This window comes from Ammodytes marinus (genome assembly GCF_949987685.1).
Source record: "Ammodytes marinus genome assembly, chromosome: 6".
NCBI classification, from domain to species: Eukaryota; Metazoa; Chordata; class Actinopteri; order Uranoscopiformes; family Ammodytidae; genus Ammodytes; species Ammodytes marinus.
This window is the reverse complement of record NC_137235.1, coordinates 31389502-31415216: the sequence shown is the minus strand read 5'-3', so window position 1 is coordinate 31415216 and position 25715 is coordinate 31389502. Positions and strand designations below refer to the sequence as shown.

The 25715-nt window shown below is 40.6% G+C and overlaps 2 protein-coding genes across 2 annotated transcripts in view; both read right to left on the bottom strand.

The window, feature by feature from the left end:
- Positions 1-7714, bottom strand: part of LOC307252212 (complement C3-like) — a gene marked incomplete at both ends in the record, with an annotated part of 38320 nt that extends 30606 nt beyond the window's left edge. Inside the window, 4 exons of the mRNA XM_080029834.1 lie at positions 6437-6592; positions 6760-6951; positions 7054-7139; positions 7666-7714. Of these exons, the coding sequence (XP_079885960.1) occupies positions 6437-6592; positions 6760-6951; positions 7054-7139; positions 7666-7714 (483 nt within the window). The remainder of the gene's footprint in view (positions 1-6436; positions 6593-6759; positions 6952-7053; positions 7140-7665) is intronic.
- LOC307251539 (complement C3-like) overlaps positions 1-25715 on the bottom strand; it is a gene marked incomplete at both ends in the record, with an annotated part of 113295 nt that overhangs the window by 68720 nt on the left and 18860 nt on the right. Inside the window, one exon of the mRNA XM_080028907.1 lies at positions 25323-25438. Within this exon, the coding sequence (XP_079885033.1) occupies positions 25323-25438 (116 nt within the window). The remainder of the gene's footprint in view (positions 1-25322; positions 25439-25715) is intronic.

Sequence of the window (25715 nt, the reverse complement as noted above, 5' to 3'; positions counted from 1 at the left end):
AGCAAAGGATTTGCGACAAAATATTACGTTTTATTCACTTTAATTTGTTTAAAGTCTATCTGTTCCAATACTTCTGCTCGCCTAAAAATGTGGTGTTCCTTTTCAAAATATGATATCTTCTCAGTTGTGTATCAGATCCAGATGTGAATACCAGCTGAAATGTTGAGCTATTGTCTCATATTCATCTTTTGGTGTCAAACCCAAATGTTTCCAGTCTACAGCAAAAATAAAGGAATTGGCCTCACTGTTCCGATACTTATGGAGGGGACTGTATTTAAGAAGAGCCATCCATTTAACTCATCCTGTAAAGAAGGGAGACACAAGGAATACGATATAAGCACATTTAAGCTCAAAAAACTGTGTTTTGCCTTTCAAAGTAAAATTTCCATGATCAAGGTTTTTTGATTATTGTTTCTGAACACTTATAGACAAGTTTGAAAACATTTGACACATGTTTTAGTGCTTTAGTATACTAAACTTTGTGTCTATATAGTTAGCACAATGTCAGCCCTAAATTGCTGCATCATGCTTATTATCCAACATTCTGGGGATGGGGTGATTTGTGCCAGAAGGCCTAGGTGAGTTATAAGTAAGTAAGTAAGTAAGTAAGTAAGTAAGTAAGTAAGTAAGTAAGTAAAATGTATTTATAAAAGCACATTTATGACAGTTTGCACTGTCCTACGTGCTGTACATAGTGCATTCAGTAGGTAAACAATGAAGGTAAAATAACAATAACCAAAATAAAAGACGTAAAGCCCATACATTCACATAAACACAGATAGTAGTGCAGAGGTAAGATAGTTAATGGGGAGGAAACACCAGGGTGTACATATGGGTTTTGAGCCTTGATTTAAAGGCAGAAATGTAGAGGGAATCACATTTGTCAGGTGGCAGTTGGTTCCACAAGCACGGAGCAACTAGTGCAAAGTACATTTCTGAGAGTTGTGCCAGTGGCATGGCTGTATACGCTGGTGACCAAAAGAAAGTGATTGTCTACAGTAGCCCAGAAGAGAGTGACATCTCAATTCTACTTAACGACACCACTGATGAGAGTTCAGCTGGCCAGAAAGATGATGATGGTGACTTTGTCATTGTGAGCTTTGCAGGTAAAACCATTAGATCTGCTAGGCCTTGTTTAAGAAAATTGTCCTTCAATCTTTGTCAACTATTTACTTTAAATACACCTTAAATAAGTGATTGTCTAATGGATTTGTCTTGCATTACAGTTTATGAGATATATAGCAATGGCACAATTCACCCCATGGTATTATCTCCAACCGCACAACTTACACCACACCGGGGGCAAGTTGTGCAACAAGACCACTTTTTTTCCGAAAGCTATATTTCTTTAACAGTTTATTCCAGATCCAAAGTTTTTATTGCCAGGGATGCACAACACCCTTAGTCTACTTGCCAAAATGTGAACCCAGACATGTTGAGTACCCCAAAGTTTTATGTTAGAAATGTAAAGTATGGGTCCCCAGTAGGTAGAAACTGCCGGATGCTAACTTGCATATGTTGGGCAATTAGCATAGCATAGCATAATTAGCATTAATTAGCATAGTTACCATATTGACAATATTTCAGCAACTGCTTTGCCGATTTGGACAATATTGGAGTGGTTTTGGGGGTTATTGAGGATGATAAATCCATTTCTGACATTTTCAAAATTCAAAATGGCCGTTAAAACCGGAAGTGGCCATATTTCCACTCAAGGTGGGACGATTTTGATGAATTTGGAGTCTATTTTCCGGGTTATTTATATGCTTAATACATTGGCTATCACAACAACCTTTGTGCTAATATGATACAGGAAAACCTAGTTAATTCCTATCCAGATCCATAGTTAGCTAGCTAGCTAGCTAGTTAGCACATTAGCTAGCATGCTAAATTAAAGCAGGAGTAAGCAATTTGATTATTTTAACTTTCTTCCTGTCATGTCGTCCCTACAAACATTTTACTGTCGCGGAACTCTCACGTCACATCAGGTGTCAGGGGCGGGATTATTCTGACCAACTAAATCAACTAAAATTTAGTGACCGCCATATTTAGAAACAAAAAGCTACTACAAGACGTAGTCAAAGCATAATCCCAGACCGTCGATTTTGATGAATTTGGAGTTGATTTTCAGTTTATATATGCTTAATACATTGGCAATCACAATTAGCTTTTGGCTAATGGGATATAGGAAACCCCACTGAATTCCTCTCCAGATCCCTAGTTAACTAGCTAGCGAGCTAGTTAGCTCTTTAGCTAGCGTGCTAAGTTATTTTGTTTAAGAACTTGTAACCAGGTTACAACTGACATGACAATGGACATTAGCTAGCTAGCTTACTAGCAAGCCACTAAAGCAGCAGAGAGCCCCAGTTTCAGTTGATTCACAGACTTAAAGGTTCAGTAAGTGATATGGTCCTTTTAGCTAACTTCCTGTCAGTGACTGCAGTTAGCAGTCCCCTCTTTATAGCACTTTGTCTCTTGATTGGAAAAAAATGAGCGGGATACTTGAAAATGTAATTTGCAATTACTGCAAAGCTGAATGACTCAGAGACCTGTGTCATGGACTGTGCATACTGTTTAAGTGATTGCTGTATGAATATAGAGAGATTTAACATGTACATTAACAAAAAAATCCCTTACTTCTCATTTAAATCCACCTGCAACCTGATCTTTCAAGTACAAAAGTAACCGATGCATCCTGCTTCCCCCTTCACCATTTACCAACCTTTTCCCTAACAACAAATAACAGTAAGTTAAACAAAGCGGAGAGAGAGAGACAGAGAGAGATAGAGATCCACACCAAAAGGAAAATACAGGCAGAGGGCATGATGTTCATGTTTTAAATTATCGGAACCTTTGCATAAAGCAGCTGCTATCCACCTTGTGTGATTCCTATGGTGTCACTGCAGTTGTGCTGATGGTTGAAGGATGCCTGACTATTATTGGCTTCAGAGAACTTCAAAAGTTTCCTGAATAAACAGATCACTGAAGTCCAGCCCTCCTCAAACGTGTCTCCAGTCTTGTGTCCAAGGAAGGAGAAGTTACTAAACCATCACTTATACTCGCTCAATGCAACCAGCAGCACACCAGTAGGAGCTGGAATCAGAAAAACTCTGGGGCTTGCTGTAAAACTCCAACATGAGCATGGTAGCTCAGAACTGATTCAGAACCTAAATGAGCATTGCATTGACACAACCTATGAAGAAGTCCTACGTGTCCAGAAGTCAGCTGCCAACTTTGCTTCTGATGACCCGGATAAGTAGCCGCACGCAGTTGGCCTGGTGAGGTGCATTGGCCCTATCCACAGTTAGAGTGATCATTTTGATCTTGAGGTCTTCACACCCAATGGTCATCGCACAACACATTGGGATGGCCACTTCGACTCACAAGCAGATAATGGCACTGAAAGTGAAGCAGCACCGCATGGCATGAGTCATGCTGCGACCATTGGGTGTGAAGACCTCAAGATGGGGTTTGAATTGAAAGATCAGGTTGCAGGTGGATTTAAATTTGTGAAGTTGCACACACCGGGAAAAGAGGCATAACATACTTATGCTTCTATAGTTGCTTTCTAGCTAATGGCAATTGCCATGTTGTCATGTTGTTGCTGTAATCTCTTTATGCATGCAGCAATCACTGTGTGCGCAGTTCATAACACAGTTCCCTCACACCCCTTTTCCTAGCCTCATCAGAGACCCTGCTTGCTTTCCACATAGCAGAGTCTAAGAGCTATACATCCAAAACTTTACAAACAGCTCCTGCTCTTCCCTACGTGCAGTACGCAGAATAAAACTCTACTTGCCAGGTCGCCAAGGTTGTTATATACGTGTAGACGGGGATTGCGTAGTTTCCAATAACGAGTGGAAGACCAGATGTTTTTACCTGCTCATTGGCCAGTGACATCTTTGATTTGAGAGGGAATTTAAAAAAAAAACACTGGTTATTGGAAACTACGCAATATTAAATGAAAGGAAAAAACCCATCTATAGTACCTTTTTGATTGTGATTACTGTAGGAAAGAGCAGGAGCTGTTTGTTATGGTCCGATTTCCAGATGTATAGCTCTGAGACTCTGCTATTCGTTTTTATCCAATCAGGAGACGCTATAAAGAGGCGGGTCTCTGTGCCCGTGAACAATGACTCGCTGCTCTCCATCGCTGCAATATCTGATGAAGACGGCTGTTCATGTGGTGGTGACGTAGGGATGAGGGAGGGGAATGTTAACTGCAGTCACTGACAGGAAGTTAGCTAAAAGGATCATATCACTTACTGAACCTTTAACCCATTGATGACGGCTGCTGCGCGATGCCACATTGGCTCTCCTGCCTGATGCTGCGTCGCCCAGCATTATTACTTTATCTAATTTTCATGGCATTCCAAGCATAGAATGCAATGTCATTGGTTCAAATACACAAGAGGTGGGTTTTGTTGATTTTTTTAAGACCACGTGACCACCCAAAAGTTGTGTGGTTTGCCGAAAATCACGTCAATCAAAAAAATAAAAAATAAAAAAATAAAACAAAATAATAAAAAAAATACGCCGGCTATGTCGGCGACAGAACAGTTAGTGGCGTTTGGTGCGCAGAATCAAGGTCTACTATAGACTACTGACGAAAATCACAAAACACATTGCATCTATTTATTAACAATATTTAATAATTTTCTAATTCATCTCTTTTTGACGATTTTTAGAAATATTTGTTGGTTTGTAAGCGCTAAGGGAGCATGTTTAAATAAAACCTGTGAACCTTAACTTTTAAATGTATTTTATTTCATGTTTCTATGTGCTACACAGGCTTAGATATTAAGGTTTTGGTAGACTTGACAATTCGTACTATTTTTTCAGAAAACCCTCAGGCATTAAGGACATGCATCCTAGATTGCCATAGTCATCAATGGGTTAAGTCGGTGAATCACCTGAAACTGCTGCTTTAGTTGCTTGCTAGTAAGCTAGCTAGCTAATGTCCATTGTCATTTCAGTTGTTGCTGTAATTTCATTACAAGTTCTTAAACAACATGATAACTTAGCACGCTAGCTAAAGAGCTAACTAGCTCGCTAGCTAGTTAACTATGGATCTGTAAAATCAACTCCAAATTCATCAAAAGTAGCTTTGTTTTTAAATATGGCGGTCACTAAGTTGTAGTAGATCTGGTTGGTCGGAATAATCCTGCCCCCAACACCTGATGTGACGTGAGAGTTCCGCGACAGTAAAATGTTTGTAGGGACGACATGACAGGAAGAAATAATGGATTGGATTTATATAGCGCTTTTCAAGGCACTCAAAGACACTTTACAGGGTTCCAGGTTCCATTCATTCACACACAGTCATACTGGTGGTGGTAAACTACCATAGTAGCCACAGCTACCCTGGGGCAGACTGACGGAGGCGTGGCATACAGCAGTCATACACATTCAAACCAGGCAAGGAGGGTGAAGTGTCTTGCCGAAGGACACAACAACCATGACACAGGTGGCAGAGCGGGGATTGAACCGCCAACCCTTGGATCATTGGCCAACCCGCTTAACCACCTGAGCCACGGTCGCCCCAGAAAGCTAAAAATAATCAAATTGCTTACTTCTGCTTTAACTTAGCATGCTAGCTAATGTGCTAACTAGCTAGCTAGCTAGCTAGCTAACTATGGATCTGGATAGGAATTAACTAGGTTTTCCTGTATCATATTAGCACAAAGGTTGTTGTGATAGCTAATGTATTAAGCATATAAATAACCCGGAAAATAGACTCCAAATTCATCAAAATCGTCCCACCTTGAGTGGAAATATGGCCACTTCCGGTTTTAACGGCCATGTTGAATTTTGAAAATGTCAGAAATGGATTTATCATCCTCAATAACCCCCAAAACCACTCCAATATTGTCCAAATCGGCAAAGCAGTTGCTGAAATATTGTCAATATGGTAATTATACTAATTAATGCTAATTATGCTATGCTATGCTAATTGCCCAACATATGCAAGTTAGCATCCGGCAGTTTCTACCTACTGGGGACCCATACTTTACATTTCTAACATAAAACTTTGGGGTACTCTACATGTCTGGGTTCACAATGGGGCCCTGTGGGCTGGCAAGTAGACTACCTGAAATATATGTACATATTTGAGTTGGAGACTTTACTGTCAAGCCCTTACTTTAGAGTCACTTTGAGTGAAAAGTTGAACAACTTAGGCCACTCTCCCCTACTGCATTTTGGGGCATCCTAAATCTTATTTTTTTATTTTAATTATTAAGGCAGGTAAAATAGCATTGCATTATGAGTATTGTAACACAGGGTATGTACTTGCTGCAGAAGAAATGTATACCTGATATTAATTGAAGCCAGGTTAACAAACCTAAAAGTTAACATGTGTAACTTTTACAAGTAGCCTTTTAAATGATACCCCTCTCATAATTTTCGAGAAACAAATATGAAATAAAGAAATTGCCTTCTTCTGTGTGAGGCGGTGCTTGTTGTTTAGTACATAGACGCCTTTATCAACTGCCACCAGTCCCACTGTGGCCCCTGGGTCTCCAGTTACCCTCAGACCGAAACGTTGGCCAGGTCTATAGGATCCATCGGTACTGGTTGATTCCAACTTCAACTAAAATAGGAAGGAAGAGCAATGAATAATAAGATATGCAACTTTTAATTTGTTGACAACGTTGCATAGATAGAAAAATTCAAAAAACATCCTAGAAATATACAATTAATCTCATCAGTTTGTCTGTGGGTGTGTTGTGTGCCCACTTAGACTGTTGTGTGTCTCACCGAGCCCATGCAAGAGTCCTCTAGATCCACCCAAACAGAGTCTGATACAACTTCATTATCATTTGTATGGTAGTAGGCTATGATGCGGAATGATGGCAGCATGTCTTTGGTAATGGGAACTGTCTTGGAAATCAGTACTTCACCTCTTCTCTTATGGCGGCCTTTATCCAACAGCTGACCTCTGCTCAAGATCTGGGGACACAGATTTACTTATCAGTACTTACACCACACAGATCACGGGACACACCAAAATAGGTTGTTCATTTACATGCCCAACAGAAAAATATTTCTCACCAGGTATGTGATGTCACTTCCCTGCCCTTGTACGTAGAGGTGCATTTGAAGGTTGTTTCCCAATTCCAGCTGAACTGTATTCACACCTGCAAATATGACATTCTGCAATGAGTGCTACACTGTCCGATCTATTGCATAATGACATAATAATAAATACATCAGATTTATCTAGCAATGTTCCAGATAATCAAGGACACTTTGACAATAGCAGCTAAATCAACAAAACAAAACAAAATATTTTTTGAAGGTTAAAGCAAGAGTGGAAAGGTGCTTTCTTGAAGGATGGAAGGGTTTTGGCATTGAGGATGTGTCTGGGAGAGGGAGGCGGGCGGCTGCAGCTAAGGCTCTGTCTCCCGAGGTGCAGAGCTTAGTACTGATGGATTGGAGAAGGTTGGCATTAGCAGAACAGGGTGTGGCAGTGGAGGCCATAGAGGGACAATATTTTCAGGGTTTTGAAGATGAGTAACATTTTAAAATCAATCTGGTATTTGATGGTGATGAGCCATGTTGGATGGAGTTATGTTGATCAATTTGGGATGAATTGAATGTGTGAACCATACTTTCCAATACTTTCCTGTTTACCATCTGATGCTATTTCAGGATGGTCCTCACCTATATGGATGTAGTTGTTGTTTTGGGTGGCATATGGCGTAGCTTCCATGGTTGCTGATGCCTGTCTTTCACCTGAAACACCAGGATCATTGGTCCTTGCCTACAGTTAAAGACACACAAACAGTTAAATATTAAATATAAGGAAAAGTAAAAGGTCTTACTTTTCCTATTTTTTTTCTTTATTTAGAAGGGACAGCGCATATTAATAAACATGAGCACCAAAGTTCAACATGTAAATGTGCCAGATTTAGCCATGCAGGCTTATTTTCACCTTTAGTCCCTGGCAGATTGATAGCTTGAAAGAAAACATTCAAAAACTACAAAAATACAACACAAATGCCAAAACAAAAAGACACAAGCACAGACAAGTAAATGACACAACCATTATTTCGGCCCACAACAGGTTGATGATGATGTGTGAAAAACATGAAACTAGTAGCATACAGACACAAATAAAAGTGCATGAACATATAGCACGTTAAAACACATAAGCATTTAAACACAGACAAAAGCACATGAACACAGACAAGGAGCATACACATAGACTAGGAGCTTTAATGCAGACAAAAACACAACTAGAAAAGACAAACACACCTTCCCAGATTATTATGGCCGCATATTTGATTTGTCACTAACCAGTGTTTTATAGATTTTGAGAAGGAAAATAACTTTTTCTATATGGTATTTTACAATCCCCTCTTGTGGATTTTATGGTGGAAGAGTTTATATTTTGTTTAACAAATTCCATGCCACGAAAGATTTGATACTTAACACTTAAAAGTCTTCTCCCTTCTACTGTCACGTCTGGATCTGGATCGCTATTATCTTGGCCTTTTCTGGCATAGTTTAGCCATGGATTTTTTTTAAAGACAAGGTTGAGAATTGACAAGGATTCTGTATATTAGTTTTTGATATTATACAAAAATATCACTGCCCAATGCAAACATTATTATTTATTTTGTATTACTTAATTTTTGGAATTTTACTTTTTATAGAACACAAACATAGAACTAGAGACAAAACAAAACAAACAAACAAACAACATGGACCTGCTCCACATACAGTCATCAGCACTAAACAAGTACATCATCAATCATCACAGATCAAAACCAAATAGACAAATGAAAGAATGCAAAGAGAAAGAGAAAAAATAAATAAAAAATAAAAATAAAAGGGTGTGGGAGTTAGTTCTAGGCCAGGGTCGATAAAGAATTAAAATAATTTATAAAAGAGTTCCATTTATTTTCAAATTTGGTGAGATAGCCTTTGATTTTTTTTGATTTTTATAAAGATTATTTTTTGGCATTTTCAAGCTTTATTAGATAGTATAGAGTTGAAATGGGGAGACAGAGAGAGAGGGGGGATGACCTGCAGTAAAGGTCCACGGGTCGGATTCGAACCCGCGACCACTGCAACGAAGGCCGGAGCCAATATGGTACGCGCTTTATCCACTACACCACCGGAGCGCCCAATAGCCTTTGATTGTTAAATTTATTTTTTCTTATTTGAGGAATGACATAACGTCTTTAAGCCAGATTGAAATAGTTGGGGGTGTAGGAGATTTCCACATAAGGAGAATACAGCGTTGTGCCAGAAGTGAGGTGAAGGCCAGCACCTCCGACTGCAAAGAGCTAAAATTGTGCCGCTCAGATGGGGTCCCAAATATCGCAATGAAGGGGTCCGTCGCAATATGGGCCCCCAGAACCCTCGTCATGACCACAAAAAAGTCAGTCCAGAATCTATGCAGTCTGGGACAGTAAAAAAACATGTGACTCAAATTGCAAGAGGAGGCGTGGCATCTGTCACATTGGTCCACAACATTTGGATACATTTGAGATAGTCTGGATTTACTAAAATGGACTCTATGTAACACTTTAAACTGTATAAGCTGCAGCCTGACACAAGGAGAAGATGAGCGTATAGTATGCACAGCCTTATCCCACCGTTGATCTGTCAAATCTACCCCAAGCTCACGCTCCCAAGCATTTTTGCTTTTAACAGCGGAATTGTTTTCCAGAGCCATGAGTTTGTCATAAATCTTAGATATTAGTAATTTCTGCTGAGGTTTTAAGGTCAGAAGGTCTTCCCATGGTTGGTTAATAGAGAGGGAGGGATAACATGAAAAAAGAGAAGAGGCACAATGCCTGATTTGAAAGTACATAAATAAATGGGATGTAGGTAAATTAAAAATTTTGGACAGGTCTGAAAAAGTAGCAAAAGTGCCGTCTCTGAAAACTTTAATGCCTCGATTTTGCCATAACATGTAGGAGATATTCCCAACAGATGGGGGGAATAGGTGATTGTTCACTATGGGCATCAGAGTGGATGCAGAGGAAAACTTAAAATGGCGCAGAGTATATTGCACAATCGGATTCTTTGTGAAAGTAGAAGTATTAATGGGCAATGAAGATGTGATTAATGTAACGATCCTGCCTGAGCCTCAAGCCCTTTGTTGTGTTGTTCTCCCCTTTCCCTTGTCTGGTCTGATTGCAGGGTTGGAGTCAGGTGTGTAGGAGTCAGGTACCAGCATTCACAGCTGCCATCAATCACTTATCAACCGCTCTTCATATACCCGGCCCGACCTTCCAGACACTGCCAGATTGTAGACTCAGTTTCTCACTGTCAGTCTAGTTCACCTACCTGTTTGCAGCTCCGTTTGCATTTTGCCTCATCCTAATTCCTGTTCTCTCTGCCACAGCTCTCCCGGCCTGAATCAAGCCACCGGCTCCAGCCCGCACTTTCTCCCGGACCCCTCTGCCTGCCTTCTCTGGCCTGCACTCGCTCAGCCCCCTGGACATTCGAAAAATACATTTTGGCAAGACATTAATCTTTACCACGTTAATCCTACCTATCAATGACAGAGGGAGAGAGTCCCACCTCTTAAAATCCAATCCAAGCTGGGCAACCAATGGGGCAAAATTGGCAGAATAGAAAGAAGGCAAGGTGCGGGTCACATTAATCCCTAAATATTTAAAACCTGAGGGGCAGAGCTTAAAAGGAATATCCGATTGTTTTAGTAGTAAAGCTAAGGTGTTTATAGGATAGCATTCACTTTTAAGTAGATTCACTTTATAGCCTGAGAAAGAGCCAAATCTCTTCAGCAATGATAAAATTGGTGGAATAGTAGTCAGCGGGTCAGATATATACAAAAGAAGGTCATCAGCATAAAGAGACAATTTTAAGTCAATGCCAGAACGAGGAATGCCGTGAAAGTGGGGGAGAGATCTTAAAGCAATTGAGCGAATAGTAGGGGAGAGAGGGGACAGCCCTGCCTAGTACCGCGTGATAGTGTGAAATATTTAGATCGGGAATTATTTGTGTGGACACTGGCTTGAGGGCAGGGGCGTTTCTAGGTTTTTGAAAGATCCGGGGCTTAGCCCAGGCCGGTCACGGTGATGCGCTCGCGCGAAAATACGCACGGCAGTTTTTTTATGCTTTTTTAATTGTTGCAGGTCCCAGGGGGTTGGGACTCTACAGCAGATAACGTTATAATTCTCTGTTAACAAACATAAATGAGTCAGTACACTTCTGCAGCCGGTCTCATTCCCTGTTGACATGAGAATCATGTATTAACATACATATTAACTGTTATTCTTTTAATTTCACATCATATCTTCATATTATTGTCTTAAACTTTCATGTACAAAGCGGTCATGTAGACTACAGACGAAAAACATTGATATAGTAGCAGGCTTAATGCCTCTGATACCATCACACTAATACAGTCACTAATGTTAGCTAGCTAGAGCATTCTAGCCGCAGACAAACTACAAGTACATTCACCATAAGTAAGGTTTTCAAAACGTTTACAGACATTTGAATTACTGACATATAATAAAGACATTGTGAAATCTAGGGCTTGTGCTCACTACTCACCTGTTGTAAACACTGAGAGACTGGCTGGCTGCTGAAGTGTACTGACCATAGATAGTAAATAATATGGATGTAGCATCCGGGCTGACCTCAGTTATTCACACGGCATCCAATAATCCTGGTTTGGGCGCGTCGCCATCTTGTGAGATTTTTACTCCGCCTCATTCCTCTTGCCGAAAAGGGGAATCGACATCACGTCGGGGGGAGGGAGATAGCTGACGTATACCTCCGAGGCAAAGTGAGGGACAGCGGGCGGAGAGCTGTCACTCAAGAGATCGCGCCAATACATTTTAACCTCCAAAAGAATAAAAACTAGCGTGGGCCAAAAAAATTCACCCCCCTCAGTGTTGTCATGGAGATATGACCTAAACATACAGACTAAAATGGTTTTGTGGCCCAGGCTGTAAATAGGTTTATTAAGACTTTGAAAACGAGTGAGTCAAAGAAAAACTGCTCGTCTTGGCGCCACCCCCAGTGGCACTTTCTGGTTACTACAGTTGTAGGTCACTTCCTTATTGGATGCCGGTAAAAATCGCTGAGGTTGGGGCTTGGTACTGACGCACTTGTTGCTCTAGTCTGTTCTGGTGCGGTAAATGAGGGGCGTTCAAGGACCGTCGGAAATTCGATTTATTTTTATTTTTTTCCAAAAAATTTGATTCGGGGCTAATCAAATTAGATCCGGGGCTTTAGCCCCGAATAAAACAGCCTAGTGACGCCACTGCTTGAGGGGTGATATACAGAAGCCGATTCCAATAAATAAACTTGTTCCCTAAGCCAAACTGTTGTAGCACTTCAAAGAGATAATGCCATTCTAACCGATTAAATGCTTTCTCAGCAGCGAGCGAAATAACAACTTCGGGCATTGAGGCGGAATGACCAGAGAAAATTACATTTAAAAGTGTTCGGACATTGAAAAACAGCTGACGCCCTTTAATGAAGCCATTCTGTTCCTCTGATGTGATGACAGGAAGAATCTTTTCAAGACGAGTTGCTAAGGTTTTAGCTAATATCAACATTAAGAAGTGACAGAGGCCTGTACGAGGCACAAGAAGTAGGATCTTTTCCTTTCTTCAAAAGAAGGGATATGGACGCTTGGGTTAGAGTGGGTGGGGGGGGGGGGGGGCAATGAACCACGTTATAGGGACTCGTTAAAAACAGAGTTGAGGAGAGGGGCCAGCTTATTAATACATTTCTTAAACTCAACTGGGAATCCATCGGGACCGGGAATTTTATTATTATGCTTTGATAAGAGAATTTAATTTCTTCCAAATTCAAAGGTGCATCAAGCTCTTTAGCAGTAGTGGGATCAACTTTGGGGATATCAAGATTCTGGAGGAAAGAAGTAATTTCTGTCGTGTCTGATGATGATTCTGATTCATAAAGGGAGAAATAAAAATCCCTAAAGATGTCATTTATAGAAGTGGGATCAGAGACAAGTGCACCAGAGGAATCTTTAATTTGTGGAATTAATCGAGAAGTAGTTTGACCTTTTAAGTGATGAGCCAGGAGCTTACTCGGCTTATCACCATGCTCATAATAAGTAGCACGAGAACGTACTAAAAGTCGCTCAGCGTCACTTGTTGTAAGGAGGTCCAACTCTACCTGCAGATCATATCTCTGTTTCACTAAACTCTGGGATGGGTTAATAGCATTTTGTCCATCAATATCCCAGATTTTAATTAGGAGTTCATTTAGCCTGGCCTTACGGGTTTTATTGCGATGAGCTGAGTAAGAAATAATTTGACCACGCAAATAGGCTTTGAGCGACTCCCATAATAATAACTAAGAGACAGTCATCTTTGTTAATAGCTATAAAGTCATCAATTGAGGACAATATAAAGGTGTTGAATGCATCAGACAGAAGCAGAGTGTTAAACCTCCAGGGTTCGGAGGCCTGAAAGTTGTATATTGAGACTAAGAGGAGCATGATCAGATATAACAATTGAATGATACTCAGAGGAGGTCACTTTGGGGACCAGGGAACCATCAATAAAAAAATAATCAATGCGGGAATAGGATTGATGGACTTGGGGGAAAAAAAGAATATGCTTTAGTTTGGGGATTATGAAATCTCCAAGGGCCTACAAACCCATTTTGGAGCATAACATCTGAAATTGATTTAGACACGGAAGATTGGTTGAGAGTACGGGAATTAGAGCTGTCCAGGGTTGGATTCATAACACAGTTCAGGTCCCCAGCAAGAATTAAAAGATGGGTGTCTAGGAAAGGCAGGGTGGCAAATAGTCTATTTGTAAAATCTGGGTTGTCAAAATTTGGAGCATAAATGTTTACTAATAAAACCGGATTCTGGTATAAAAGGCCTGCGACAATCATATATCTCCCATTCTTATCAGCTATATAAGGATTTTAATTTCTAAATATTAATGATGTTTTAGCCCCCCTCATTAATTTGCATTTACCCATATATAATCAATTGAACAATCGATATATTCTTAACTTGTGATTTAAAATGCTCTCATTCCAGGCCCTGAGCAGGGACAGAGGAGGTAGAATAGAAATAGCAACAAAAAACCTCTTGTAACTTTACGATGTTTTTCCCATAAAATGAGGCTAGAGGCAGGGCGATGTATTTTTTAAACAAAGGCCTTCTGTATTTCCTTACTCAGCTGACCAAGTCATAGATACATTCAAGGCCTTGAGCATAGTTCTATCTTTCGGCATAGTACATACAGGGAGAAGACGCCCGGAAGAAGGATGGACTTTGAAAACGCATGACAACACCTTAGCCAATCAATACCCTTGTTGAGAGATGTTTAAAATGTCTTGCTGTAGAGAAGACAGATCACTTTTTTTGACTTACTTTTTTCCTGTTGACTTTCACTTGCATATGCTGTTCTGTGAACTGACTTAATTAAACAACACTTGAGAAACTTTGAAGCCTTTTTCAGACATCCTTTATTTTTCACCTTCCATACATCCGAACAACGAACACGTGTATATTATAGTTTTAATAGCTATGATCTTAGAAGCGGTAAAATGTACCCTTTTATTAACCAAAATAGCTACCCCTCTAGCTTTCGAAATCAAAAGTTGAGTGAAAGACATCACTGACCCATGGACTCTTAAGTCTAATTTGATCCCTATCACATAAATGGGTTTCCTGTAAGAATACTATGTCGGGGACTTCCGGGTTACAGAGCATGGAGTAGGTGCGACCGCTTTCTAGCTCCCACTAACTATTTCAGACTTAACTGACTAAACCCTATTTTCATCGATTTTTTTTTGGGCTTGTATTACCGGTAACACTAACACTGATTTGGAAAAATGACTAAAGGAAAGAAAAACGCAAAAAGAGTCTGAAATGTCCTCGGACAGCATTAGCATTGATGTGGAGTTTTTTCCAGCTTTACAGATCTGGTTAAAAAATTTGGTTTGCCACGTTCACATTTCTTTCGTTACTTACAAATAAGACACTTCATTTGCACGCAGTATCCCTCGTTTCCCTCTCCACCCCCCGCTTTGCCCTGGGATGAATTACTTAAATTAGGTCCCGATCAGAAGGCTCTTATATCCCGGGTATATAGCGGTCTTATGTCGCTCAATAACACACCTGTGCTCAAAGCTAAGGTTGCATGGGAGAGAGAATTAAATGTGGATTTCACAGATGACTGGTGGGTTAAGGCAATCGACAGAATGAGCTCAACATCATCCTGTGCTCGCCTTGGGCTCATACAGTTTAAGGTATTTCATAGGATCCATTTTTCTAAAGCCAAATTGGCAGAAATATACCCTGACGTAGACGATAGTTGCAACCGGTGTGGCTTTGCCCCGGCTGACCAGTCATATGTTTTTTCTCTGCCCAAGACTGAACAATTTTTGGTGTTCTGTCTTCAAAACATTATCTGACGTCTTGCAGCTAAAACTTCAACCATGTCCTTATATAGCCATTTTTGGGGTCCCCTTGGTGCCTTCTACTTATTCGAGTGCGCAAGCAGATGTTATTGCTTTCTCCTCTCTTCTAGCTCGGAGAAGAATACTTTGAGTGGAAATCTCCAAAGCGTCCCCTCTCATCTTCATGGTTGAATGATGTTATGTTCTTTGTTAAGGTAGAAAAAATTAAATATTCCCTGAGAGGCTCTCTGTACAAATTCGATCATAGGTGGCGCCCCTTCATTTCTCATTTTAATAAACTTAAGTTGCTTTCCAATGATTAGATTCTTGTAAAAAAAAAAAAAATAAAAAAAAATATATATTTATTTTTTCCCCTTAGAAAGGATCTCTTACAGTATGTCTCCATATTTTTCTCCATATCATGTGTCACAGCCTATGCACCCCCTTGTTTGAGGCGTCATGTTTGGAATGTCTTCAGGTGCATAGTTTGGAATTTGGAATTGTTCTTGTCCTTGGGGGGACACTGTGTAACATTTTAAGTAATTTATTAGCTAAAATCAATATCCTCATTCATAAATATGTCCTCATTGGTGTAAAATCACCTCTGCCAATTATCTGAATTATCCTCCTGAGCGGAGAATTACAAATATTAATATTAAATGTTGTACATTGAGCAGGCAGGTTTATATTAAGGGCCACTGTACTTCTGTTGTTGTCTGTGGGGGGTGGGGTTGCCCAGGGAGTGTTGCATTCTAGAACTTTCTTGATAATGTCATATTACACACTGCATGTACACTCTTTTGTAACTGTTTTTATTGTTTTTTTTATGTATTTTTTTGTCATCTTTCCAAGGATTATTTGGGGTGTTGGGTGGGTGGGGTTCTAAATATTTTGTATGTTTGTTAAAAAGAAAAAATTCCATAAAAATAGTTTATGGAAAAAAAAAGAATACTATGTCGGCATTCAATCTCTTCAGATATGAAAGTACTTTCAATCGTTTAATGGGGCTGTTCAGACCTCTCACATTCCAGCTTAAAAATCTAGTAGTGGATACATTGTCTGGGCAAGTTGTATTAATCATCTAAAAGTTGCATTTTATCAGGAATGGAGAAGGTAGATGAAAAGAGGAGATGCCCCAGGGCAAAGCAGAAGAAAAAAAAACAGAAACAACCACAACCCACCCAAACCCACCCCCCTTCCGCACATCAGTTGAACCCATCCCCAAACGATGGGTGCAGCAGTGCAGATTCTGACAGGAGCCATCTTCAAAATGAAGCTTTCGACTTATAAGCTAGAACTAACAAATAGAACTCTGCAGAGCATTATCTCTCAACATTGAATATTGAGTATAAGGCACTTGAAGTAAATATGGTGCATTGGCACAGCAGAACTGAAAATTAGATTGTACAAAAATAAAATAAAATAATAAATAAAAATATGCATGTTCCCACAGACTATACATCTAGATAACGTGTATGCATGCAAAAGAGTACAATAAAAATAATAAGGGTAGTGGCATGTGATTTATATTTTTTTTAGGGAGAACATATTGGAACACAAACCTAGGTAGGCTATTGTTACCAACTCCAATCAGAACCAGTTAAAAATAGAAACATAAAAACGTAAAGTACAGCTACAAAAGTCACCAAGAGTACTGAGTGGAGTTGAACAAATATCAAAGTCGTCCAATATAAACAAAAATATTAGGCGACAACTGGAGGCTTAAAATAGGTTATAAGGAAAAGGGAAAAAGTCATTTTACAACTCACCAGAACTTTTGTAGAGTGAACTGGGAAACGAGGATCGGAGCAAGGGACAGCATGATACGCGACTTTATTTATTCAGTGTTTTAATAAATGTCTTAGCCTCCTCTGGGGAAATGACAGCCGTCTTGGGGGTGTAGTCCGGTGTTGCACCGAAAGCTGTGACCTGTCAGAATGTGTGACCCTAGAGGGTGCTGTTCTTATTGATTAACCCAGTCTCATAGTGAAATATAAGCTATGTGAAAACGTTGGTCCATTGCGCAAATCGTAGAAGTTTCTCAAAATTGGCACTGAAATGGTCAGATTTTTTTTTAGGTGAATGGTCAGATGGTCAGAAATTGGCACTGAAATGGTAAGATTTTTTTTTAGGTGAATAACCCACCCATCACAGTGAAATGTGTAGGCTATACTTTTTCCACTGCGCAATCATTTTAAATTGGAAGCAAATAACTTAATAATCTCAATTGTAGGGCTGTTTTTGTGAAACTGTTTTCAGCTGTGGACCAACATAATTATTAAAACATTTCACTGTGAGACTGGGTTGTTATATGCCTACAGTCTACAGTGGCGTTTTCTCCCGGAGGCCAAGGGAAGCCAGGCTTCCCTGTTTTTTAGGCTGTAGTTGTCATCCAATAAAAACATTTATATTAACAGTTTCGGTAATCTTTGGTGCTGTGCTCCTGTCATTTCTTCCCCATTTATCTCCTCTCATTGAGCATTTCACAATGCGCGAAACAGCGCCCCTTTACATTTAGATTCTGAAGACGCGGCGAAATACGACACTGCACACTGTATGTCTGCGAGGAAGCCAGGCCGAGCTGGCATCCCTTGGTAAAAAAAAGAAAAAGAATTGACCAATCAGGTGAGGCTATTACCATGACACTGCCCTCTGTGATTGGTCAGGAGGATGTCAGGAGGATGTAAGGAGGGTGCCAAGGGAAGCCACTCGGCCTTTGGCTTCACACCAATCAAATCAAAGCATCATTATCAACGTCACTGAAATTTAACAACAATAACAATAGCGGTAGATTAGCATGTTTGCATTGTTATCATATTAGCAAGAACAGTTATGGAGGGTGGAGATTTTGAGTATTTAGTAACAAATTATTTTACCAAACTGCCAATTGAGAAGCCATTAAAAATCAAATCTGACGGCAGGCCAATGCGTGTGGAGAGAAAGAAAGTTTATCGCACTTTCCGTGAGGATAACTATGTCCGCACCGAGTGGCTAGCTGGTAGCGGCAAACTTCAGCTAATGGCCTCTACAAATAGTGAGTAAAATACACACCTTCTCCCGGCGCGGGTTAACTGTTCCCTTAACTGTCTGTGTAGCTATGTGTGTTATGTTTTGTGTTATTTTATTGCTAATTGTGCCTTGATTGCCTGGATTAAGTTGCATTGGTAGGCCTACTGTATATCCACTGAAGTTGTTCTGGGTTGTCTTAAGTATAGTGTTGTAATGAACATTTGGCCGAGTTCTTAAACGAAAAGGATGTAGCCTATAGAAAGTATGTGTGTATATCAAGCACCTACAACTGATTGTGTGAGTCGTGTCTCATGTGAACGTGAAACTTAAAATAGCTTAAAACGTCCCCTAATTATATTGTGAATGAATTCGAATCTGCATTGGGCATTAAGCGGCTAGCATTCCGGTCGGGGTGGGGGGTGCATTTATAATAAAATTTATAATTTAATAAGACGATAAGGAAGTGTGTGAATGAGTGAGTGAGTGAGTGAGAGAGAGAGAGCGAACGAGCGGTGTTGGACAGATTACAGGTGTGTGTAAATCCTGGTAAAGTGACCAGGGGCTATAACATTGGCGTCGGCAGACCCTTTTCACCGGGGCACGTGCCCCGTTGTGGATCTGCGGTGCCTGGGTATGCCTGGGGCACTGATTTTTTAATTAATTAATTTATTTATACCTTTAACTTTTTTTATTTAAGTCTGACTCATCTGGCAATCTACAGAATGCATGCTTGCATTTTTTTCTTCTTAAAATAGGCCTATATGCATGGTGCCCCCCTCATTGGCCGGCCGCTGCAATGAAATGCACACACTGAGGAGAGAATCATTCTCCTTGATATCGACTTTTTGAACCTGTCCAGCACAGCGTCAGCGACCATTCACTCCGGCCGGCGTGAAGTGAAGTAAACTGTCTGTCGTTATGCTATAGTAGCCAGACAGTTCGCTAATATATTAAACTGTAGCGATAACTGTTTAAGCTGGACCTGTTGATCGGAGAAAGATCACAAATGTCGGGTTCACACTACATGCCATCTTATGGTGTTTCTCGATTCTTTACGTTCGTGTTTTCAGGGGGTGATGATCCCGTGATGGGGTATCCAAGTTGTCTTGTCAGCTTAGTTAGCTAGCTATCGGCATACTGTATAAGACATCTTCTCAAGTTGCCTGGAACCAATGGCACCAATGTTATACTAGCGCAATTTATAAAAGAATACAACACTCGGAGGTGGAAGCTGTTTTGTACGCTGTTTCTTTTAAAAATAGCCCAGTGCATGCTTAAATAAGCAGGCTGGCTTAAGCAGCTCAAGCACATGTTGGTCTCAAAGTTGAAAATGAATGATTCTGAAATTATTCTCATTCTGGTGTTTTCTGCTCGAGTAGGCCTACAGACAAAAGCACAGACATTAAGGGGGCATGATGACATACAGGTGGTTACTTTCAAGACAGTAGAAACATAATGTAGAAAAAAAAACAATTGATAGGTATCATTCATAGCATGCATATAGACGAATGTCCTGTTTTTACTATTCGTTTTTTTGGTGTGTCAGGTATGTATAGAGTTATGGAAGAAGTATGTTGTACTAGTAGGCTATGTTATTTTATGATCTTTTGCTGGCATTGAATTATTTGTTATCTCAGTGACCGGAACTAGATATAACAGCCTACTGTATTAGTTATGATTTTGATCTCAATTCAACTCAAACAACATTGTTCTTGTAGATGGACATCAGAAAGTTATTCGCTCGGAGCAGGGATAAAGCAGCAAGGAGAAATGAGAGAGGTACGCTAGGTAACAAGGCAATGCAAACCACTTTTAGGTAACAACCCAGTTGAGTTGACCACTGGTCACTAGCCCAAGCCTAACAGTTACATATCTGTCCAGACAAAGAGGAGCAGCAGAGTGCCGGAGGAGGTGACGGAGGAGTTGAAGGAAAAGGTGAAGGAGAGAGGGATGTTGATGAGCACGAGCAGAGGTGATATGACTATTACTTTCATATTAATTAGGAATAACTGCAAACAGGTTATACACAAGTAACTTTACATATGCATATATAAAAATCTAGATAGTGAAAATGCAGACAGGAGACTGTAATATGTTCTTGTTGCTTCAAGACTCAGTGCAGCAGAGTGCAGAGGAGGAGAGGAGCAGATTGAAGGGACGCTGGTAGAGTTGGCATTGAGAGATGACACTGACAGGTGAGACTCAGCTTAGATTTGATTAATTTTATTTGAACTTTTAATGGTTATCTGAGGTAACCATTGATCATATGACGTTTTGTATGTTGCACCAGACAGGAGAATCAGAGGGCAGAAGAGAATGAGCTGGTTGAGGCAGGGGAAATGCAGAGAGAGAAGGAAGGACAACAGGAGACAGACAGGCCAGAGAGATCACACCCCAGATATGAGACTGAGAAAACAGTTGCCACAGTGGCAGAGAACACTCGCGTGCTTGCATTAATTATCTGTGCCCATGCTTTTTTTAAATAAATAATTGCCCAAAAAATGTTTTGCTCGCGCGCGAGCATTTTTTTTGGGTGCCCTATTGTGCCCCTGTATTGTTTATTGTTTGTTGGATCCCCATTAGTTGTCACCATTGTGACAACTATTCTTCCTGGGGTCCCTAAAAAGCAAAACAATTCCTATACAGTTTTCCCAAAATAGGAATCACATACACAAAAAATTCATTCATGGTATTGGGTGAGCTGACGCCCCTGCGCTATAATAGCTCTTGTAGTTACATTAAATACAAGCTGCGACGTAGCCTACTCTTTTCTGTCCCCCACCTTCCAATACACATGTAGATTAAAGGTGTTGTCTCACTTGGTTTCCTCAAAAAAATCCCCACGCCACGCCACTATTGAAATCAGTTAAGAAATAAGAACAGCGCCCTCTAGGGTCACACATTCTGACAGGTCACAGCTTTCGGTGCAACACCGGGAACACGGAGATGGACATGTTGCGCAGATTAATCCGTTGTAACTCTCTCGCCTTTCTGAGGATCTCGTTGCAGTCGGTATACTAGTGAAGCTTTGCGATAATGGCGCGGGGACGACCACCGGTTGCAGGCTTTGGCGCCAGAGCACGGTGGGATCTATCGATCAGCGGCTCCTTCACGAGCGAGACGGCCTCCATTAGTAACTTGGAAACGTTAGCTGCTGATGCTGAGCTGGGGTCGTCCTCCGGGACACCGATGATACGGACGTTCTGGCGGCGCGACCTCGACTCCAAGTCATCACATTTATCCTCCATCCTGGCCGCCTCAAGTGTTCCACCTTAGCTTGGAGGGCCAGGACGTCATCAGTGCAGGTAGAGAGGGTCAGCTCCACTTCGGCTACGGTGCTCTTCAAGCTAGCAACGTCCTGACGGACAGCGGACTAACTGGAGGAAAGCTCCGTTTTAAAGGCTAGCAGCTCGGTCTTAATTGAACTGAGGGTTTCAGCCAAGGCTCCCCGGAGCTCGGCTTTGAACATTGCCGCGACGTCGACACGGAGGGCTAATAGGAGTTCAGTTCTGAGTGAGGCTAGATCCATACTCTCCGGCGGTGGATTCAGCGGAGGCGGAGACTCAGGAGAGGCCGAGGCGCAACTCTGTGCAACAGGCCACAAGCTAGGTTTAATGCTGCCTCCTTTGTTCGCCTTGGGCGGCATGATAATCGTAGAAAAGTAAACTAAATAAAAGTTCACTAAAACTGCTGAAAAAAAGTGCCTAAAAAAAATAAAAAAATCTGCAGGAGCTCTAAGCAACGTGACCTACATGTTGCTCGCCAAACCGGGAATATTATCAGATTTTTGGCCAATCTGGGAATACGTTCCTTACCACTTCACCAATGTGTTTGTAAAGGTGTCTATTAAAACATCTTAAAAAGTTGAAATTCAACACCCCTACGAAAATCCATGCGGGCTGCTCAGAGTTGAGGTACTCATGGACCATACCATTTATCTTTTTGTTTATGTTTTTTTTGATTAGTATGTATTTATTTGATAGTATTTGCTCGTATGTATTTTGTTAAAGCACTTTGTAAACCATTGTTTTTAAAGGTGCTATATAAATAAAGATGTTATTATTATTATTATTATTATTATTATTATTATTATTATTATTATTATTATTATTAATAATAATAATAATAATGTAAAGGCTATTGTGATGGAGGCGAGACACTGCAGTTGAATAGGGTAACATTTTTAACTTAGAGTCTCTAAGTTGCCTGATGATATCTCTAAGTTAGAGATATTATCAGGCAACTATTCCAGTCGGTTGCTTTTTTATAGCATGATTTTTTCAGAAATGTTTGTATGTGCAAATTTAGCAATATCTAACTAATCATGCGTACATTTGCATTTTTTTTAAACCCCAAAACTAGGTGTTGGAAATAGCCAGAGTTAAAATCCTTATTTAAGTTTTACAAAATATGTGTCAGACGATTTTACAAAACTTGGACTTGAAATTGGATATAGCCTTTTTTTCATTTTATAAATCAAGCAAAAATCCTGATTTATGTAGCTCTACCAAACGGGCTTTAATGCAAACACTGTAAAAAATGTAAGAGACTTACAGAAACTTTCAGACTGTTCATCCCTTCTGCTGTATTGATGGACAGCCTTGCCATGCCATTGGCTGCAGTGATGCCCGTTTGCGGACCTGGATCAGCCACCACTGCAACACCATGTGCAGGAGTGTCATCAGGATTCAAAACCTCAAGCTGCAAACAGAGACAAAACAGCTGAACACTATGAAACCATCAGTCTTTTTAGAAACCTAACTATTTAGGTCTGACCGATTCTATTGATGATCTCTTTATGCAAAGTGCACTTAGGGTGTATTCACACAGGGAAAGTCCGCTAGTTCACTGGCTTTGGTCCAGAACAAATAGAGTTTAGATTTTTTTTGTTTGGTGTGGTCCACTTTCACATTGCCCCTTTTGTAAGTGAACCAGCATGACGAAGGAAAACCACACGTGATCTGAGGTCATTCATTCATTGGACAGACATTCTGGGGTGGAGAGAAGCAGGGAGAACGAAGTAAAAACTGTGAAATATATCATTGATATACTATGGGGTTAAAAATAATAAAAAGGCCTACATCCAGCCTACAAATAAAGAAGAAAAAATCGAATTATTGTTGTTTCTTATGGTTATAATATGAAGCCCTATGACAATGCCACGTTATGTGGCTTGTAGTCTACGATGTGAAGCATCATTTTTACTGTATTTTTGCTGCTGGACGTGCGCTCGCGAGAAGAATAGGCTCATGCCGACACTCAGCTGATTAAGCTGTGTATCAGCTTGGTGTCAGTTCGGCGCAGTGCAGCTCCAAACTGACACGGTGATAGTATTGACGGTCCCGTACATGGGAAGCTAAATAAAAACACACACACTGTGCGGGAGATGCTCCCCTCTCCTTCATCTGATCGCTGAACACATTCAGCATTTTTACGCGTCTTCTCGATCAAATGTAGGCCTACTATATTGTTCTGGGCTCCCGGTCAAACCACAACTTATCGTCCTAGCAATGGCGACAACAGCACTTTCTCATAATGTGAAGCTGACTGCAATTTATTAAAAAAGAAAAGGCACAGTGCTTCCTGCATTTGGGTCGGATCGAGTCCAGACAAATTCACACCACAAACGAACTGCAGCAGAGTGTGTTTGAAAACGGACCGAGACTACCTCTTCAGCTGGGTCTCGGAGCGCTTGTTTGGTCCGCCCCCGAGTGCGATTGCTGTATTCACACCTGCCTGAAAGATGCGCACCGAAGGCGGAAGTGCACCTGAGTTCGAACTAAACACGGCATGTGTGAATACACCCTTACGCGCCCCACACACATCCTGCGTCTACCTCTGGAGCGCGTCGCCTTACCTTACTGCTGCCTCTCTCGGACTTTTCTCGGACACACATGCAACGTCTCAGCAGCTGCTGCTGCTTGTTGGAAGTTTTATTTTGAAGGGGACACACCAGGAAATGGTGAAACTACAGCGAAAGCTGCCAGTATGAAGTCAATATGACTCTCAGCAGAGTATTTCAAAAATCACTTTACTGATTTATACGGGAGAGAGAGAGGGGGGTGTGGTCGGGGAAGAAGAAGGCCGTAGACACAGATAGAGCAACGGAAAACTGTTGCGCTCATCATGATCTTTTTTATTTCTTCACTATATTGGATCTCTATATGTGTCATTTATCCAAAAATGAAATGCCAGAACTAATTGAAAATTAGGTTTTGAATCCCTCGGATTTTGATTGCACAATTACATCGTGAAATAAAGGGATTATTTGCGTATACGACTGAGGGATGTTTTATTTTGAAATAAACACACCGGGTAAACGTGTAACTAGAGTGAATGCTGCTGGTATGACTGTCAGCAGAGTATTTCTCTATCAGTTAAAGCACAGAGACGCGAGAGAGACGCGCTGCTCTCAGAAAAAAATAGGCGAGCCTCCTGAGGTGAAGGGGAGCGGCGCTGCAGACGTGCCTCCGACGCGCCTCAGCAGTGCGTCTGAGGTTGGATGTGTGCTCGCTCTACGTTGATTTCACAGTCTGTGACCAAAAGTCAGACGCAGACGCGAGGTAGACGCGCAGTAGAGGTAGGATGTGTGTGGGGCGCGTTACTCTACACTAATAACTATGACCTATAGAGTATATAGTAAATAAATCATTGGGTCCCTATTTTCCTTCGGAATCTTCTTTGGAAATTCTCCCTTTGCATCAAAAGATTATTAGAATTCTTACATTTGATTCAGCAATTGTAGTTTTTAAAGAGGCATTAAACAGCATGTGAATTTTATATTTTTTGAAAATCTTCTGTCTCCTTTTTTTTCAAAGAGTGACTCTACTGTACTGAAATGTTTTCTGTGAATGATCTGTATAAAGTATAAAAAAAGATAAACTTCTACTGACAATTCATGTGAATGTAAATAAGTGCTTTACCACAATGTCATAAGACATTCCTGGTTTGAAATATCTGGGTGTTTTTCTGAAGTGGATGGTGTAAGGTGACGTGACAACCTGGATACCTTTCAACTTTGCCTCCACCATTTCACTACCTGTGAGTTGATGTAGAAACACAAACAAATTTGCACACACAGCACAGGCACACAGAAAACAAGTTATTTGACAATGTGAATACAGGAATCTTTTTTTCTCAATCTTCAGTCTCTTCTTGATTGGCTGATACAGAAAATGTGTCATGCTATAAAGCATGGCATGTGGCCATTATTGTAGCAGAACTACTTACATATCTGAGTGCAGAGTAATGTAACTGTATCTCAATATGTGTGTGCGTAATGTTAGATTTGTAAATGTGTAAGACAATCTCAAAAC